We start from the raw sequence: 18,394 nt of genomic DNA, 5'->3' as shown, positions 1-18,394 counted from the left end.
GATGTTTACAGAGTTTTTTTTTTTTTTTCCTACTTTGGGTTGTATGCATTTCTGCCTTTTTTTTTTTTTTTTTTTTTTTTGGTGCAATGGTAAGAATTCAAAAGTTCATTTTCACCAAATTATAGTTTTTTTATTTTTAAAAAGGGGAAAAAAAAAAAAAAAAAGCTAGTCAAACTGCTCATAAAATTTGTGCTATATATATATACAAAGTGCTATTTCTGATAACACAATTCAAAAGGTAAAACAAATTTCAAACTTGGAAATAATGCCTGTTCTGGAAGCTCTAGTTTACAAGAGCCATTAAATAAAGTTGCTGAAATTCTACGTTACATAGTTCAGCAATTATCAGAGAAAATATTCCAAAAAGTGCTACACATAATCATTTAAAGAAGACTGGGGTATCCCATAGTATAGAGCAGAATATGCATGCACGAGTTTTGGCATATGATTCTTTGCTGGGGGAGGGCGAACAAGTTCCTTTTGAGATGGCTCATTAGTAAAGACAAAAACTACATAAGAAATAAATTTAGTAAGAAATAGATCATTGTTTATAAGAAAGTCAATGATCATACGGAAGTGGTTACAAGAAAATTTTCACAGAGTAAGCCAAAATAACTTCCTTCAGTAAAATTAAAAAGGGTGCTGCATCTTAAAAAAGTAATGCTTTGTGTATGATGAGAATACAAAGGAACTGCATACCATGACCTGTTGCCACCAGATCACACAATAAATTCGATAAAATGCTGTTCTTCAAAATGACAGTTTTAAAATGCAAAAATTCAATGTAACAGCATTAGTAACTTAACAGAAAAATAACAAGGGGAAAAGGGATTCATGTGCCCTAAGAAGGCCATTTCCATTATCTTTCCAGTATATATTTTCACCTCTAAAGCACACACATATAAGAGTTATCTTGAACTATGAGCATAAAAAACACGAAGATCCCATTCAAGCCACATCATTTTAATACAATCAAAAACTAATATTGATAGCTTCACTTTTATTATCAGCCTTTTAGCCATTTCTTGTACTTTAATGAATGTGATGTTGCATAAATACATATCTCTATATTTGTAGAATATGATTCATTTTACTATGTAACTAACATGTACAATAATTTTAAGAACATAAATTAATATGATAGTTTGTTCTATACTATCACATTAATTTATGTATTTAAATTATAAATAAAATAACAAAAGGTAATTATTTTTTATCATATTTCATTACTTTTCTTAAAAACATTTTCTTTTAACAATTTCCTCACTTGCAATATTTAGCAGGGGTTTCAATTTTTTTTCTTTCTTTTTTAAATGTCAAAAATACCAGCAGGTATGGTATCTTATCTATTATTTAAAACAAAAATATAATTTTGCATAAATCATCTACAGTGGTGGCCAAAATTGTGGACACTTTTGGAAATTTTTATGTTTTTGAACTTTGTATGCCTATAGAAAATGTTACATTTCGCAAAATGCAAACTTGTATATAACATTTTAAAGAGAATTTATTAAATTCAATACAAAACACAAAAATTCAATTATTTGCAATACAAAAAAGTTATATGTACTTTAATATAAATAAAAAACACAGTTATGAAGTGGTTTGTAATGTCTAGCTTTCCTGGCCAATCGCTGTTCTCGTTCTGAGAACCAATCAAATGTTAGCAACTGCCAGTAGAAGCTGACATCATGTTTATACTTGAAACAATTCATTATTTTGCTTTGTTCTATAGAAGGAGGACCTGTTTCTTATACACTGCAATTACAAGTAGGAATTTTTGTAAAAATTTTTAATATTTAGTCAAGAAGCAATGACATCAAATAAAAGAGTAGATTGGACACCTAGAAAGAGATGTAATATTATTGTGTTACGAGAAAGTAGTCTTTCCTTTGCTGAAATTGCAAGATAAACACCTAGCATCCTCTGAAAAGTAATTTTTAAAAATGCATTAAAAATATATCAAATTTTTTAAGCATGAAAACTGATTTAATTTTTATTATTTTAGGTAAAAATTACAGTAATAAAAATAAAAACTGGGTGGTTCAGTGACTACATCTGGAGTCCGAAAGTTTTGTTTACAATATCAGGAGACAAATTCAATAAAAAACACAGAAGGAAGAGGCCGAAAAAGGTGCACCACATCTACTGATGATAGAAGAATAAAAAGACTATGTCTCCAAGATAGAAAAATGTCATCAGCGGCCATCAGAAGTGATCTGAATGATGCTGGTGTTTCTGTCAGTTCAAGAACAATCAGGAGAAGATTAACAGATGTTGGACTGAGAGGTAGAATTCCACGAAAAAAGCCTTATCTTAATTTTCAGCAACGGGGGGGGGGGGCCACTACAGTGGGCAAAGGAACACATTAATTGGGCAGATGATAAGTGGTCACAAGTTATATGGAGTGATGAAACTACGATATCGTTATTCGGCAGTGATGGGCGAAAATATGTAAGACGTAGAATAGGAGAAGAGCTACATACTGACTGCATTCAATCAACTGTGAAAAACCCAGTTAGTGTTATGATTTGGTCATGCATGTCAGCAGATGGTATTGGTCGGTTTCATGTCATCGATGGGACACTGAATGCCAGAAAATACATTGACACTATTCTAGAACCAAAACTTCTACCTTCCATCAGAGATCTCTTTCCCAACAATGCTTCTTTTTTTTTTCAGCAGGATTCTGCTCCTTGCCACACAGCCAAAATATCAAAAGAGCGGTTTCGTACAAAGGGCATGAAATTGTTGTCATGGCCAGGACTCAATCCTATCGAAAATTTGTGACACCGTTTGAAAACTCTTGTCCGAATGAGGCGCGCATCAAATAAAAGCGAACTAATTGAGGCTATAATTGTTTCCTGGCATCATGTAATAACGAAACAAGAGCTTAAAACTCTTGTCAGCTCAATGAAACGTCGATGTGAAGCTGTAATAAAAAATAAAGGGTACCCTACTAAGTACTGATAACTCACTGCAATCATCACTATCTAATGTATATCGATAACTATTATCGTTTAACTTTTTTTGTATTGCAAATAATTGAATTTTATGTTTTGTATTGAATTCGGTAATAAATTCTCTTTAAAATGATATATACAAGTTTGCATTTTGTGAAACGTAACGTTTTCTATAAGCATACAAAGTTCAAAAACATAAAATTTCCAAAAGTGTCCACAATTTTGGCCACCGCTGTATGAGTAGTATAATACAGATTTTCTATGAACTTTATTAGTACTATATGAGTAGTACAGATTTTCTATGAACTCTTTTACCTGAATTCTTTAGAATATTAGCAAAAAAGTTTTCACAACTGTTTAAAATATGAAATACAGAAAGCACTGTCTTTCCATTATAATAGAATTTGCTTTTGATATGGTGAAAAAATCAGCTAATCAGATTTCACACCAACCTACACAGTATCCACTTAGACCTTTAAAAGTTGAATTTGTTACGTTAACAAAAAATTTGTTAATACTTGATAACACTGCACTACTGTACACAAGGCAAAAGTTGGTTTAAACAAAATATAAAACATGTACAGAAAATGAATGAGTTTTTACTGCCATAAAAGATTTGATACATTTAAACTTTACTTTTATTCAACACAATTTATTATTAGAAATTAATACTAAAAAACCTAAGGAAAATTTTCTAACCTAATCCAGCACACTGAATGAAAAACTGGTAACATTTTAAAATCAAGTATAATTTTGCATCTGTCAACAAGTCACTGTAATAATAGATCTTAAATGCAGAATATTATTATTACACATTCGAAAAGGTACTCACTGTAACAGCATTAATATCAGATTCATGCCCTGGAAATGTCTGCTTACACATTCCATCTCTGATATCCCAAAGCTACAATAAAAAAAAGCATTGTTATTAATGAAAAATTTAAGGTTATCAAATAATCTACCATTGAACAAAAAAGTTAGCAGACAATCTTATCATTAGATTGATAACTGTCAACTATATTTGACTTAAAAAATCTTACAGTTCTCGCTTATGAATATATTCTGTCATCTTCATTTCAAAATGCAAAATGCACAACACTTTTTACAGGGTTGCCACTAAAACAGGAGAATGAAATTCCCAGACTTTTCCAAGTGTGTTTTAAGAAAATTCCAGTCTACCCGCGTAATGCACATGAGCTGTTCTAAAAGGTAAATTAATTATGTTGATATTTAAAAATGCAAAAATTCACCAATTACATATGATAATATATATATATAATCCCCCTATTATTACTATAATAGGAGTTATTTTTTCCACAGATGCCCAATCTGGATTAAAAAATGTTCTTTTTTGCTGACATTTTGCAACTAAAAGAAGAAAAATATATTTAATGATATTTTTTAAAAAATTCAGGTATTTTATATTTATTAAGCAGCATACATAAGCAAAAAATATGTGCATTAAATTTCATGATAGTATGTCATCATACTGCTAGAATTAGTTTCAGGAATATGCCAGAGAAAATTTCCTGAAATTTGAAAGTATTTACTAATAATAAATCAACTTAGAGAGAAGAAGACACATTAAATGATATGGGTAACATAAAAAAACTTAAAAATTGAATTGGAATAACGATATTTTAGCGAATATTGATATTAAATGGCTAGCCTGGATGACTAATTACAATTTTTTTATTGTACGGCAAAATGACAAATAAGGCATTTATTTAAAAAAAAAAAAAAAAAAAAAAAAAAAAAGGTTAAAAAAATTTTGCGGTAAAATCCTAGTACAGTAAAAAGTCCATAATACGGACTCGTCGGGACTTTGGCAATCCGGATTAGGGGTTTTTCTAGATTATAGATCATCAGTTTAAATCCGGTAAGATGGCATGCAGAAATTATACAATTAAAAATATGAAACCGTAATTTATGAAATAAAGAGCAATTCTGATCTAAAGGGTATCAAAATTTACAAAAAAAAAAAAAAAAAAAAAAAAAAAGCTTAATATTAATTTGTTTACTTTATTAAACATTTCAATGCAAGTTAAGTTGCTTCGTTTTTTGTGCTAATACTTTCTCTTTAATTCCATGAACAGACATAATTTCTTCTTCAGTTACAAAGTTCCACTGTTCATGTCCTGTAATTGTTGTCTCGAGAATACAGATTAACTTGCCAATCGAAATTTTTTTGTTTTCGATAACCTCTCTGTCACTTTCTTCACTATCGGAAGTGGTATTTTCTGGATCTAGAACCTTACTACAGTTTTCGTCGTCTGTTAATTGATTGATGATTGGGGCATTGTCGTCGCAATGAAAAACTTCTGTTATATTATCTTCATTTAATTACCGCTTCTCCACATTTCTTTACAAAATCCAATAATTGGAAAATTTCACCTTTAATTTGCGATGTCCGAAAACATTCAAATTTGCGGCTGTCATCTTCATCGTCCTCACCATGAAATATGGTAGCTGGCCATAAATTATGCCACGCATTTTTTAACACACTTGGAGACACATCCTCCCAATACGCATTAACACATGCGTAAAGCATAAAAAAATAGTTTGTGACTTTGAGGTCCGGATTATAGATCGTTCTGGATAACGGACGTCTGAATTACGCACTTTGTACTGTAGTATACGCTAAGGTCTTGGAACGATTTTGAAAATTGTCACCAACACCAAAATTACCCGTTTACCAGTCATTATAATGTCGCCAAATCCCGTGTGTACCGCAGATGGAGGTTAGAATAGAATACACGAACCTCCATAGTAGCATAAACTAGGATTAAACCAATTTTGTTTTATAAGAAAATACGTATTTTCTTTAGTTAAACATGCACTGCACGTGTGCAGGCGAGTCTCTCGATTCTCGGCATTACTGGAAACTTGCTTTGCCTTCCTAAAAGACAATCTAATTGGAGCTGTGAAAATTGGCTTTATGCCAGCTGCCCGAATGACGTTCACGCGAAACATAATTCGCCAAGAAAGTTATCGCTTCCACCGTCGGTGCAAAACTAGCTTTTTTTCTTGGGGGGGGGGGATTGCCATATGAAATTCCCAGACTTTTCCAGATTTTGACTAAAATATTTAAATTCCCTGACTTTTTTCTGTTTTCCAGGTAGCGTAGCAACCCTGTTTTTAATAATTTGTGAAAAAAACAGAGGAGGAAAGAAGGTATTTTTTAATTAATTCTTTACTCATAGTGTATGTCATGGATCTTTTGTTTTTCATAACTGGTCACTCACATCATGAAAAAATTATATTAAAAAATTATGGAATTGCAACCATTTTATAAACAAAAATAATTTTAAATAAATACAAGAGGTTTTAATATAGCATTTTAATTATAATTTTGATATATACAAAAATTGGTATTTTTTATCAAGAGTAACACCTCAGAAAGGAGTTAAATGGTCTTCTGATAACCCTTGCGAAGTGACCCTAAGATTTATTCACTGCTTTCCCGTAAATAAAAAGTATACAGAAAATTTATTTTCCCATAAAATATGTAATGTTAACCACAAAATCATTAGATCCTAACACGTGTTGCATTTATTAAATTCCTACATTACCACACTTTATATTCCATGGTTAACAACCTTTAAATCAAAAGGGGAGGAGAGATTTTTGCATGATGTCTGGAAGAAAATGCGAGTTTTTGAAGTTGCATGGCAATAGGATTTCAAGAAAACTTAAATTCACTTTATAATGTGATTCTTATGCAAACTGTATTAATAATTGATTAATTAATTGGTTTAAAGTATGTAAGTTCTAAATTTCGGCTGATTTCCTTTCAGTTTGTAACTTTTATACTGATGAAATCTAGAGTAGGAAAGAAAAGCTTTTATTCATTACAAGAAAATAAAATTAATAACTTATGCCAAACAAGAAAATTAGTTAATAATTAACTGCAAATTTAAAACACTACGACACATGCAGACAAATGATGGAGAAATTACAATAATCTATATATTGGTTAGGTTCACAATCCCTTCGCTTCAATATTTATGTGAATTCATTATTTTGGATCAGTCTTAACTTATAGTGTGTCACTTGAGAATAATTCTTCAGGATCCTCCCTCCAGCCTGGGCTTGCCTTACAATCACAGTAAAAGCAGCTGTGACAGATAATTGAATCCCTTAGAATTCCCCAGCACGAACACACTTTATTCTATTTACTGTGTTATACCATGAAAAGCACACATATAAAGGCTGACTTAAACTTTTGTCTCAAATGAGGTGCAGAAAATAAGTTAAGAGCAGTCATGAAGTCAATAACTTCATATGAATAAGAGCAGTCAATAGCTTAAAATATATGCAACTGGTTAACTTCGAAATATGCAGAAAAAGTTGACCACAAATGTTGTCTGCTAGCTAACATGATCATAGTTTAATTCAGCATTCCTTATAAAATTTTAAATTATAACAAATTTTTTAATATGAATTATTCATGGCAGAACACAGGAAAAGCCATCACTACACAAAAAACTGCAACACATACTTTAAACTAATGCCATACATACAGAAATTTGTTTGGGCATACATACAGAAAACAAATGCTGAAGACTTGCTTAAGCAAAGATCCTTGAAACTTTTATAGATGCAGAATTGTGAGTAAAATGACTTATGACTGAAAAAGGCTCAGATTTTTAAAAAGTAGTAAGTTGTAGTAAAAATCTGACACTGCATTTTTTTTTAACTGAAACTATTTCGGAACAGCATTTTGTTCAATTTCTAGCAATACAGCACACTTATCTGAAATTTTTTAACAGCTTTAGGCAACACAAAATCAGGTTGTCCTGTGCATGCATACTCAGGCAGACTTGTATTGGCCATTGCCAAAGCATAAAAAGTAGAAAATAATCTGAAAGAGAAACAACATTTCAAAAAACACATACTCCTTAACACTCTCAGCATTACGACCAGAAAATTCCGTATAGAAGGGTGCCTTCTATGTTCATTACACATGAAAATTTCTGCTAGCTTTTAATGTATCCAATTTCAGTTTGGATGTATATTGGAAGAAAGGGAATCAAGGTATAAAATGAGAGAGTCGTTTTTTTTTTAATTAATACCAAGAAAATACCACTTATTTATGACATTTTGAGGAACTTTGAAATTTCAGGCCTAAAACCATAATGCTTGGAGTGTTAAGTTTGCCACCTCCTTTCATATACTAACTGCTAGAGTATCAAAATCAATGAAAAACTTTGGCCAGCTTAGTAAACATATTTCCAGACATGTTTATACCTTCACTATATCAAAATATTTAACAAACATCAGTCTAATTCTATTATTTGGGGCAGTTTTGGAAAACTTTAAAACACTTATAATTTAAATAATGCACATTTATGACAGTTCAATCTCATAGCACTCACACAATATCTACAAGTGTTCCTTTCACTTTTCAAGTAAACAGAATAATTTATGCCCGCTTGGTATTAGTAGCCGAGATCTAAAAGCATTGCCAAGATGGCAAATTACAAATTAATGGCAGCATAATGAAAAACTAATTGGTCATGGGAGTTGACAGAGGATATATACTAAGGAATAGAAAGATTATTTGAATGCAGCAAAGTCACAAGGGATATCCACCTAAAAGGAGATTGGCTGGGTTCGAATTCAAAATATGTTGAACTACCAGTATTCAACAGTTAACCACTCGGTTCACCAACGGGGCAATAGGATTAGAAAGATACAACACGTTACTTGAGGTTTGTTTAAATTTGGAATTTTGCATCATAAAGCAGCAACTATTATTGCCACCATTAAACTACTGCAAAATGTTGAGTTTTAAAATATCAGTTTTCAATAAAATATGATCCAATCAGAATAACATTTAAATATATATGTGTGTGTAGTAGAATAGTAGTAGAATTTACAAAGGGGGAAGAGAGAGAAAGCTACACCAAAAGAATAACACGGACTAGCATCTCGCTGTACACCTTATTGCAAGGGTTTTACCTTTTTCCAGATACTCTTTGTGGATAAAACCAATGCAGTCCAACCAGATAGGAAGGAAGATCTTTTTGTTAATCAAATTGCACTTTGTAATGCTGACATCTGGCTCATCAGGCGCAGACCGAACACCTCTCCGACCTGTGCTGTCGGAGTAAATCCACTTTTCATCACAAGTGATGATCCGATCCAGATTTTTGTCCTTGCATTGATATTCGAGCAGATTACAGGCCCGAATATGTCTGTTCTTATCTGCTTGAATCAGCTCATGTGGCACCCAGCAACCGAACTTTTACGTCAAGTTTTGCTATGCATAGCGCGACTAATAGACATGGCACTAACATCTAACTCCTTAGCAAGCTCTCGAGTGGTTGCATACAGATCTTCCACAAGTTCTCACAAGCAAGCCTCATCAACATCAGTAGGGTGGCCAGAGCATTCTGCTTCTTGAATGTTATAGTCCTTGTTTTTGAACTTTTGGTACCTTCACAGTGTCATATGATGCAACATTATTACCTAAAGCTATAAACATGATTTGGTGATATTCCGTAGCTGACTTTTTGCAAAAGAACTAGAAGTAAATGATGGTTCTAATTTCAGCACTGTTAAATTAATCATTACTATTAATTTTCCATCAAGTGTTTTTTCCCTTCCTCTAGAGGAACGTTTAAGACAAATTTAAGCAACTGGAAAAACATCTTAAAGACCAAAAACAATTTTAAGATTTCAACCAAAATGTGATATCATTAAAAAGACTAATACTGTATTTCCTTGCATATCCCCCCTTGTTTTACTAATTTCATGGGCCAAAAATAGAGAGAGGAAATTTCCAAAGGATACAGTTACAGTAGGATCATAACAAATTAAAAGTTTCTATGGATAAACTACTAATAACTATGATAATATTTATTTATTTAAAAGAAGCCTACATTCTAATACAAATTCACTGTAATACAGTCAAAAGTCGTTAATCCGGACTCGTCGGGACTTCAACGATTCTGGATTATCGATTTTTCCGGATTATAGATAATCAGTTTAAATCTGGTAAAATGGCATGCAGAAATTATAAAATTAAAAATATGAAACTGTAATTTATGAAATAAAGAACAATTATGATCTAAAGTATCAAAATTTAAAAAAAAAAAAAAAAAAAAAAAAAAAAAAAAAAAAAAAAAAAAAAGAGCTTAATATTTGTTTACTTTACTAAACATTTCTTTCAATGCAAGTTGTTTAAGTTGCTTCATTTTTTTATGTGATAATACATTCTCTTTAATTCTATAAACAGACATAATTTCTTGTTCAGTTACAAAGTTCCGCTGTTCAAGTCGTCCTATAATTGCTGTGTCGAGAATAACACCGACTAATTTGTCAATCGAAACTTTTTCGTTTTCAATAACCTCTGTCACTTTCTTGCTATCGGAATTATTATGACGAGGCATTTGATTTAAATCATATCAAAGACTGAGTACATCTAAAAACATCTGCCCTGAAGATAAGGATAGTGCTGACAGATCAACTTCCAATTAATTGCGCCAAATCGAAAGTTCAAGCTTACTTTTATAAAATTGCTCTATCAGTCTGCAAAAAATAATAAGCCGGATCCAATTCAAAGATTAAGGAATAATGCAATCTGCAACATTAACTGAAATAGATAATTAGAGCTTAGCTTATACCGTCCGTTATACATTAAACGCGCATTCCTAAACGTATTTTTCGCAGCCGTAAAGGTCTTACGCGCATGCGTCAACGTGACGCATGCACAGAAAGTTTGTAGCTTTGAGGTCCGGATTATAGATCATTCCGTATTATGGGTGTCCGAATTAACGACTTTTGACTGTACTAATATTGCAATATCCAATAAGATATCTTTTTAGAGAAAGTGAATGTTTCCTTTGCTGTGAAAAGTGAGTTCTTGTATTAAACTGGCACAAAGTTAAACAGAAAAGAAAGTTTCAGTATGAATTTTACAGTTAGTTTGTAAGCGTTTGTCTTTGTTAGTAAAACAAAAACAATTACTACATGGATGAATCCATTTGAAAATTTAGGGGCACTCATTTTCTAAACACACTGAAAAAAGAAAATTGCACAAATATTTTTTAATTTTTCAAATCTGATACTAAAAAGATGAGGGGATAAGCCTGGAAATACAGTACATATAAACACAAGAAACACAAATTAATGATTTACTTCAAATAACCGAGAGAGCAGAAATTTATTGAATTCTCATAAGACATTTAAATTTAAGGCCAATCTAACTTAAGGCTTATAAGATACTATACGGTAGAACACCATCTCAAACTACATTTCTTATTTGCTATTTTATTTTTCTGGTGTTATTTCTTTATATATTTCTGCTTTTTAGTAATACTCAACAGAATAAAACACACACACACACACACACACACAAAAAAAAAAAAAAAAAAAAAAAAAACCTGCTTTGAGGTATAATATTTTATAATATTTCAAAAGCTACTTTGAACTTATGACCAGAAAAACAAATCTGCATAAAGTATTAATGTTACCTTTGCTGAAGCATCACAGGCACCTGACACAAAAGTTCGCATATCGGGTGATAAGGAAAGAGACATCACATCACCAGTATGACCAGTAAATGAAGTACACTGTTGACCAGTTTCTATATCCCAGAGAGCACTGTAAATAATACACATTAAAGTCACCAACAATTCTAATAATATAAGACACATATCATGAACTTGAACAGGTAGACATTTATATGAATTTATTAGTTATGATAAATAAAATGCTGTTAAAATCTAATCTCTGAGATTTAAAAAAAAAAAAAAAAGTGTCTTCAAAACAGAATATACAAGCAACTAAAAATTTAAAACAAAAATTCTGCATGTTTCAAAACAATTCAATGATTTCAGCATTACTAAATTATAACTATATTCAGAGTTCTCAATGGATTTCTTTTTATTATATTTTAAGTCTAATATGGTATTTCTTCTGTGAATTTAAATCTAATAACTTCAGCATTTAGATGCCTCTCAGCTCCAAAATTGCATTTTTCAGTCATGACTATCAAAATGAAAGTTGCTGAACAAAGAAAAGAGACAGCACTGGCAAGGATCAACACATATTTTATACCAAACTACTAAATGTTTAAAAAATATCACGAAAACACATATGGTGCCTCGCATTGTTTTCAAACATTAGTGTTTTTGAAATTTATTTGCAACAAGCTTTAGATTTTACATATTGTGCGAAAAAAACTTGCACAATAATTTGCAACATACAGTTTTGTATAAATTTTTGTGGACTATAATTTTTATTACATTTCTAAAATTTTTAATGATTAAAATTACAATTTAAAAATGTCTACAGTCAATTATTAGTTCTTCAACAAAATATTTTTAATAATTTGAAATCTGAAGTGATCATGAAAAGATACTACACGTTCTACAAGAAAATTTTTGAACCGGGATTCGAACTCCACCCCCTCGACACAGCAGTCAGTGACACTAACCACTATACCGGTTGGGCGGCTCTTTTTCTGGAACTTTTGCCATTTTAACATTGTGCCATTAACTCTTAGAAGTGCCTAATAAATTTCAAGATATTTTGTAATGCTTGGCAATACCATTTGTGCCTCTCGAGGATACAAAGAAAGTCAGGTAGCAACTGCCGCTAGCTCACATTCCTTTCCATTGTTGCAAAATGTTAGGAGAATTGTCTGAAGTTTTGTGACTTAACTTATTGCAAACTAGACTCACACCAGTTCATTGCGGGTAACATTCCTCAGTTCACATCCAGGCGTTTTGGGGGATATTCTGTGAAGTGAAAATGTCGTTTGAAAAGAAACAAACTAACATGACAAAGGAAATGAAACTAGATGCCTTAAGGAGAATGGGCAAAGGGGAAAGTGTAAACAAAATTACTATAGATTTAGGTGTTGGATGGACTACTCTGATAGGGTGGAAGAAGAGGTCCAAAACAGAATCTTGGTATGTGAAAAAAGCATGTACAGATAGTTTAAAGGAAAGAAAAAGTATGAAAGGTAGTGACTAAGTGAGTAGAGCGCTTTATTTGTGGTTCAGGCAGGAAACACTCATTTCAGGAACCAATTTTACAAGAGGAAGCCCTAAAATTTTATGATGTATTTCAAGGAGAGTCTGGATTTACTGCTAGTGCTGGCTGGCTCGGCAGATAAAAAAAGCAGTACGGCATTAAGCAAAATTACATGTTTGTGGGGAAAAGCTATATGCTAACTTGGACAATGCTACAATATCATAATCATATATTTTTTGTCTCTAGGATAATAATACTCAATTTCTAGAGTTTTTTAGTTAAAACATTATAAAAGTAATATCACATGCATGAAAGGGTTTAAGTATTTAGAGTTCTGAAAAATCCAGCTCCTATTCCGTAAAACTCGACTTTTCGGAAACTTAACAGTCTCTCAAGGCCCATTCACATGAGTAAGCTCACGACAGAGTTGACACAACTTTTTTTACGCCAACGTAAATTCGTGTGACACAAAAGACGTAAAACTGAGTTCGCTCCTGTTCAGCTTTTTCGATTGCGACGCACGCGAATAGTCGTCAGAGTTCTCATCACATGTCATAATCAGAAAACCTTTTTGCTTATCTGTTTCAATATGGCGTCAGAACCACACAGAGATGAGTTTTTGCTTAGAAATATCATAGGGTTCGTAGCCACATTTTAGTTAAAAAAAAAAAAAAAGCACCTGTAAGCACTTTTCAAGCACATTTTAAGGAAAAAATAAGCACCTGTCTAATTACATTATACACAAGTAAAGAATTTGTAATTTAAAATAATTGTAATTTAAAATATGAGCAATGCAATATTTATTAAGAAAATGAGCATTACCTCAATCATGGAAAACAATTAACTTTTTTTTAAAATTTCAAATGACAGTTCAATTTACAGAATTAGTTTACAATGAGAGGGAAAAAAAACTATGCAGAACTAAACTATATTACAAGATTTAATGATGAAATTTCAGTTCAAAATATAGAAAATAAATAATAATAAGCCATATTAGTTGTATAATAATAAGCCATATTAGTTGTATTCGTTTGGCACCTAATAATACAATTTATTTTTCCACTCGTATTAATATTTAAATAATTTAACTTAAATCAAAATTCTGAACATTTTCTAAATTTTCAATGCAAAACAGTTTTCCCTTAACATATATTCCAAGCAAAGCAATTTAAGTAAAAAAAAAAAAAGCAAATTTCTGAAAACAGAAGACGGGAAATTGCTTCATGCAGTCTCCTTTAAAAGCTTAACTAACCCGCATACTCCGAAATTGCCGAATATTCCGGATAGTAACTGGAAAAAGAGGAGTGGGGGAGATTGTAGCCGTTCTTTAGATTTCTTGGCTAAATAAATGATTTTGATATTTTGATATGTGCATCATATTAAAATAGACCAACGGAACTGAGAAATATTCTGCTTAGAAAGCACAGTAAAACTCTTTTAAGCGTTCATAAACAAATCTCAGACTGAACATCAAAATTAATTCTCTCTGCAAAATACTGCAAACGTTATTGCGCAATACGTGCGGCGTAAATCTTCCATACGTGATATTACGCAATCGGAATCAACAGCTGCCGGTATTCGGAGAATAAAGAACTAAATAAAGGAAAAGAAAGAGACTTACTAATCTGGGATGTTTCTGATTCTAATTTTGAACAGACAGTTAAATTTCCTGAATAGAATCATTCTTCGCATGGGTTGGGTAGACCGCAAAACTTTTAGTCCTATTCAATCCAAATTGGACAGTGACCAAAAAAAAAAAAAAAAAGTCTGCTGCTTCAATATTAGAGATCCGTACTGTATAATGTATTTGAGGGGGGGGAAGCATTATTTTGACTATTCGATTACTTTTCTTTTATTTAAGCCATTCCCAATATTATTCCCTAGGAAGCTAATCTGTAAAAACACACCTATTTTTGGAAGTTTATCTATACTTCAGCAGTTACTGCAACTATATTATAAATACTCATGCATATACTCATAATATAAGCATAACGATCATAATAAACACGAATATGAACTGACCACGAGGAACGAGAATGCAAATTATTAAAATCTTGATAGAAATTCAAACGTGTGTAGTATTTGGGTGGGAGAAAAAGAATACCAAATGTACCGGAATTTTCTACCATTTTTGCAATTTTTTGACCAATAGAATGACGTGCACCTGTCTGTACTCTCGCGCGCACCATAGGTTATGGTAATGCAGAGAAAGGATGAAAAGCAATTTCCGGGAGTATGATTCACCATCTGACATTGCATATAAGGAAGAAAAGTTGTTTATTTAGTTTCGGCTTTGGAAAGGGAAAAAAATCCGCATTCATTAAAAAAAAAGGGGGGGGATTAAAAAAAGCACTAAAAGCAAAAAATAAGCACTAAAAACAAAAAATAAGGGCTCTAAAGAAAAAGTAAGTACCTATAAGGGCCTTTATATTTTATTTTCAAATATAAGGACTTATAAGCACTTGTAAGGACGCTACGAACCCTTTATCATAACTGTATACAGCAATAAAATAATCAGCATTGTTCACGCAATCTTCAGATTTCTCAAACTGTATATATTGGTATAAATTTCAAATTCTCATTAAAGGGGAAAACTGTACACTTATAAAGCAATGATTCGACCAGTATATCCATATGATTCGACCAGTATATCCATATGCTTCACCTGTTTATAACACCGTAATAGGAATCTAAATAAATTACAGTTTCTACAAAATCAAAGTTTCCGCTTTACAAAATTCTCTTTAATTATTATAAATATTGGCTTTATCATGTCTAATAAAAAGCTCTATAAATATCCCAATATTAAACACACCAAAAAATAACTTCGGCAATATAACAACTTCTAAAATAAAGCAGTTGACTGTGAAAGAGTATTCAATAAAATACAATTATAAAATTTTGGAGGAAAATTACAACTTGTGTCATACAGCAATCATTTATTGAAGTTTAATGAAATTACCTTTGCAATGACTTCTACTTGTTACATTATTTTTCACAAACACAGCTATCACAGATAGCTGAGTGGTCAGCACGCTGCTTTGCAAATGGAAAAGTGGCGAGTTTGAACCTCACCCGTAGACAGTATATAATTCAGTTAACCTTTCTCATTTTGAAACGTGTTTCTTATATTTAATTATGAATCATTATATTCTTATTTTACCTATTATTATTATTATCGTTTTCATTTCTTATTTTAATTCATTATTATTATTGTTTTTAATTTAGTTTAAAAATGTGCATTGCAAATAGAAACCCTTATGTAATAATATATCTGCATCTCTTTATCATATATCATCTATAAATTATCTCTTTATTTTTACTTTTATTGCCATACCTGCCAACCTCTAAAGATAAAAATTCAGAAGATTTCTAACCCCAAATTCTGAAGATTTCTCCAAAATTCAGAAGAACATGAAGAATTAATATCATGCTTTGATATTAAAAAAATAACAATTTATACAAATAGAAAAAAAGAAAATTGTACTTACATTAGTAAATCTCAATTAAGTAGTAACTAAAAATTTTATTAAGAAACATAAAACAAGAACTTAATGTTACACAAAAAAATTATTGCAATGAATTTAGAGTGCATTTTTTGGCTTTAGCCAAAAATTCTTTGGAAAATTTCCTGTCATAACAATTAGTTTCCTCATAACATTTAGCAATTAAAATGTTTTCTAGAGTTTTTGGTGAAATTGAAGAACGAAACATAGTTTTGTTTTTCTTCACAACACTGAAGACTCTCGTGCACTCAGCATTACTGTGCAGAATGACATCGGCATCCGAATTTGTAGCCGAATTTGAAAAAAAAATCATCCACTTTCTTTGACGTTGTTTAAGCCGAAGCATTAACTTCATGCTATTTTAGACTTAACAAGCTTCACAATATCGCTTCTTCCACTGTGACTTATTATGACGTCACACACGCACACGTTGCAAAATGCATAGTTATTTCCTTTGAAGGATTCTTTAATTGTTGGAAATTCAGCTTTGTAGGCAGGCCGAAAATATTGAGAATACGGTTTTCTTTTAACTCATTTTGTAACAACGACGTATTAAGAAAATTCGTAGCACGTGAAAAAAAAAAAAAAAAAGAATGCGACAATCCATGCTTGCCGAGTCCGAGCTGAGTAATTTCCTTGCTGCTGAAGCAAAGGCGAAAAAATAATCTGGCGCCCACAAAGAAAAGAGTGGGAGAAGCAAGTTCAGCGCATTGGATTGGCTGGTTAAGCGGCGAGTTGGGAGAAACCACAGGTTACTGGATTCGAAGTAGTCGGTAGTTGGCGGTAAAACACGATACAATTGGTGAAAATCGCTGAATTGGCGAAAAATTCTAAAATTTCGACAAAAATCACTAAAAACACTTGAAAAAGGAAAAAAATCATAAAAAATGGATTACGATCGTAAAATCATAAAAACAAACGCATTTTCGTAAAAATTACGAAAAATTCGCAAAGGTTGGCAGGTATGTTTATTGCATATTTTATCATGCACGTAATTTCTCATAAACTGTCCAAAGTTTGACCCTCATTCTAAATTCAAAAATAAATAAAAAAAAAAAAAAAAAAAAAGACCAAGGGAGAGGGAGTTTAAAAAATATGAAGCTGGTTTTATTATATGGTGGATGGTGTATATAAAGAGAATTAAGTAACTTAGTTCTCTTTATAAACTGTATTCCAAACCAATTTTATAAATCCTAATTTTCATACAATATAGAATCTGCAAGTCTGACAAATTGGTCGATACTCATTTGAAGTAATTAAAAAAACAAGTAACATACAAAAAAAAAAAAAAAAAAAAAAAAAAAAGTTAATTCCTACTTAGGTCCACAAAGAAAAATTTAAAAATACAATAAATATACAATCAGAATTTTTTTTTAATTAAAAATTTGAAAAAGCTGTACTAACTTCAAGTGTCATCCACTACAAGTTTAAAAAAATTGTATTTGAACTTGAGTGGATCAAAAAAAAATTATTTTATTAACAACTGAAAATTTGAACAAGATATACAGAGAGTGTGAACTAATAGTAGGAATTTAATAATTCTGGATATTCATTTCGCAAACGAGGAAGTTAAGAAAAAAAAATCTCCTTGAACAGGTCGCTCTAAATAAATCTTTCGGAACTATTCTCGTCATTTTTTTTGCGGTTTTGCATCTGCTTAATGAAGTAAAGTTTCAGCTATCAAAAAATCTTCTGATTCGGGTAACTTGCAGCAAACATATAGAAGCACAGCAAAGTAACAAGATACAGCTCTGTTGACGCTATATTAAAGAGCCACGTGATTTTTTCACAAAATAATTCTATTGGTTAAACGCACTCTTCGCAAGCGTACTCGTTTGGACGCTTTTTTGCTGGTAATGTAAAAGTACGTTCATCAGCTATGTTTCAAGCGTAGTGTGGACGGCCCTTCAGTCCACATTATGTTGAGTTTGTGGGATT

The 18,394-nt window shown here is 31.5% G+C and overlaps 1 protein-coding gene across 2 annotated transcripts in view; it reads right to left on the bottom strand.

Annotated features, from left to right (window-relative positions):
- Nucleotides 1-18,394, bottom strand: part of Gbeta13F (guanine nucleotide-binding protein subunit beta-1) — a 48,255-nt gene that overhangs the window by 14,682 nt on the left and 15,179 nt on the right. For both annotated transcript variants that reach the window (XM_085813629.1, XM_035367384.2), the window contains exons 6-7: nucleotides 11,444-11,573; nucleotides 3,796-3,867 (exon numbers count right to left, since the gene is read on the bottom strand). In XM_085813629.1, the coding sequence (XP_085669755.1) occupies nucleotides 3,796-3,867; nucleotides 11,444-11,573 (202 nt within the window). The remainder of the gene's footprint in view (nucleotides 1-3,795; nucleotides 3,868-11,443; nucleotides 11,574-18,394) is intronic.

The sequence above is a fragment of the Stegodyphus dumicola genome, chromosome 3, assembly GCF_044657685.1.
Source record: "Stegodyphus dumicola isolate Sdum_Otavi_A_Nest chromosome 3, ASM4465768v1".
NCBI classification, from domain to species: Eukaryota; Metazoa; Arthropoda; class Arachnida; order Araneae; family Eresidae; genus Stegodyphus; species Stegodyphus dumicola.
Note: the sequence above shows the minus strand (reverse complement) of the source record. Positions and strands in the feature narration are given on the sequence as shown.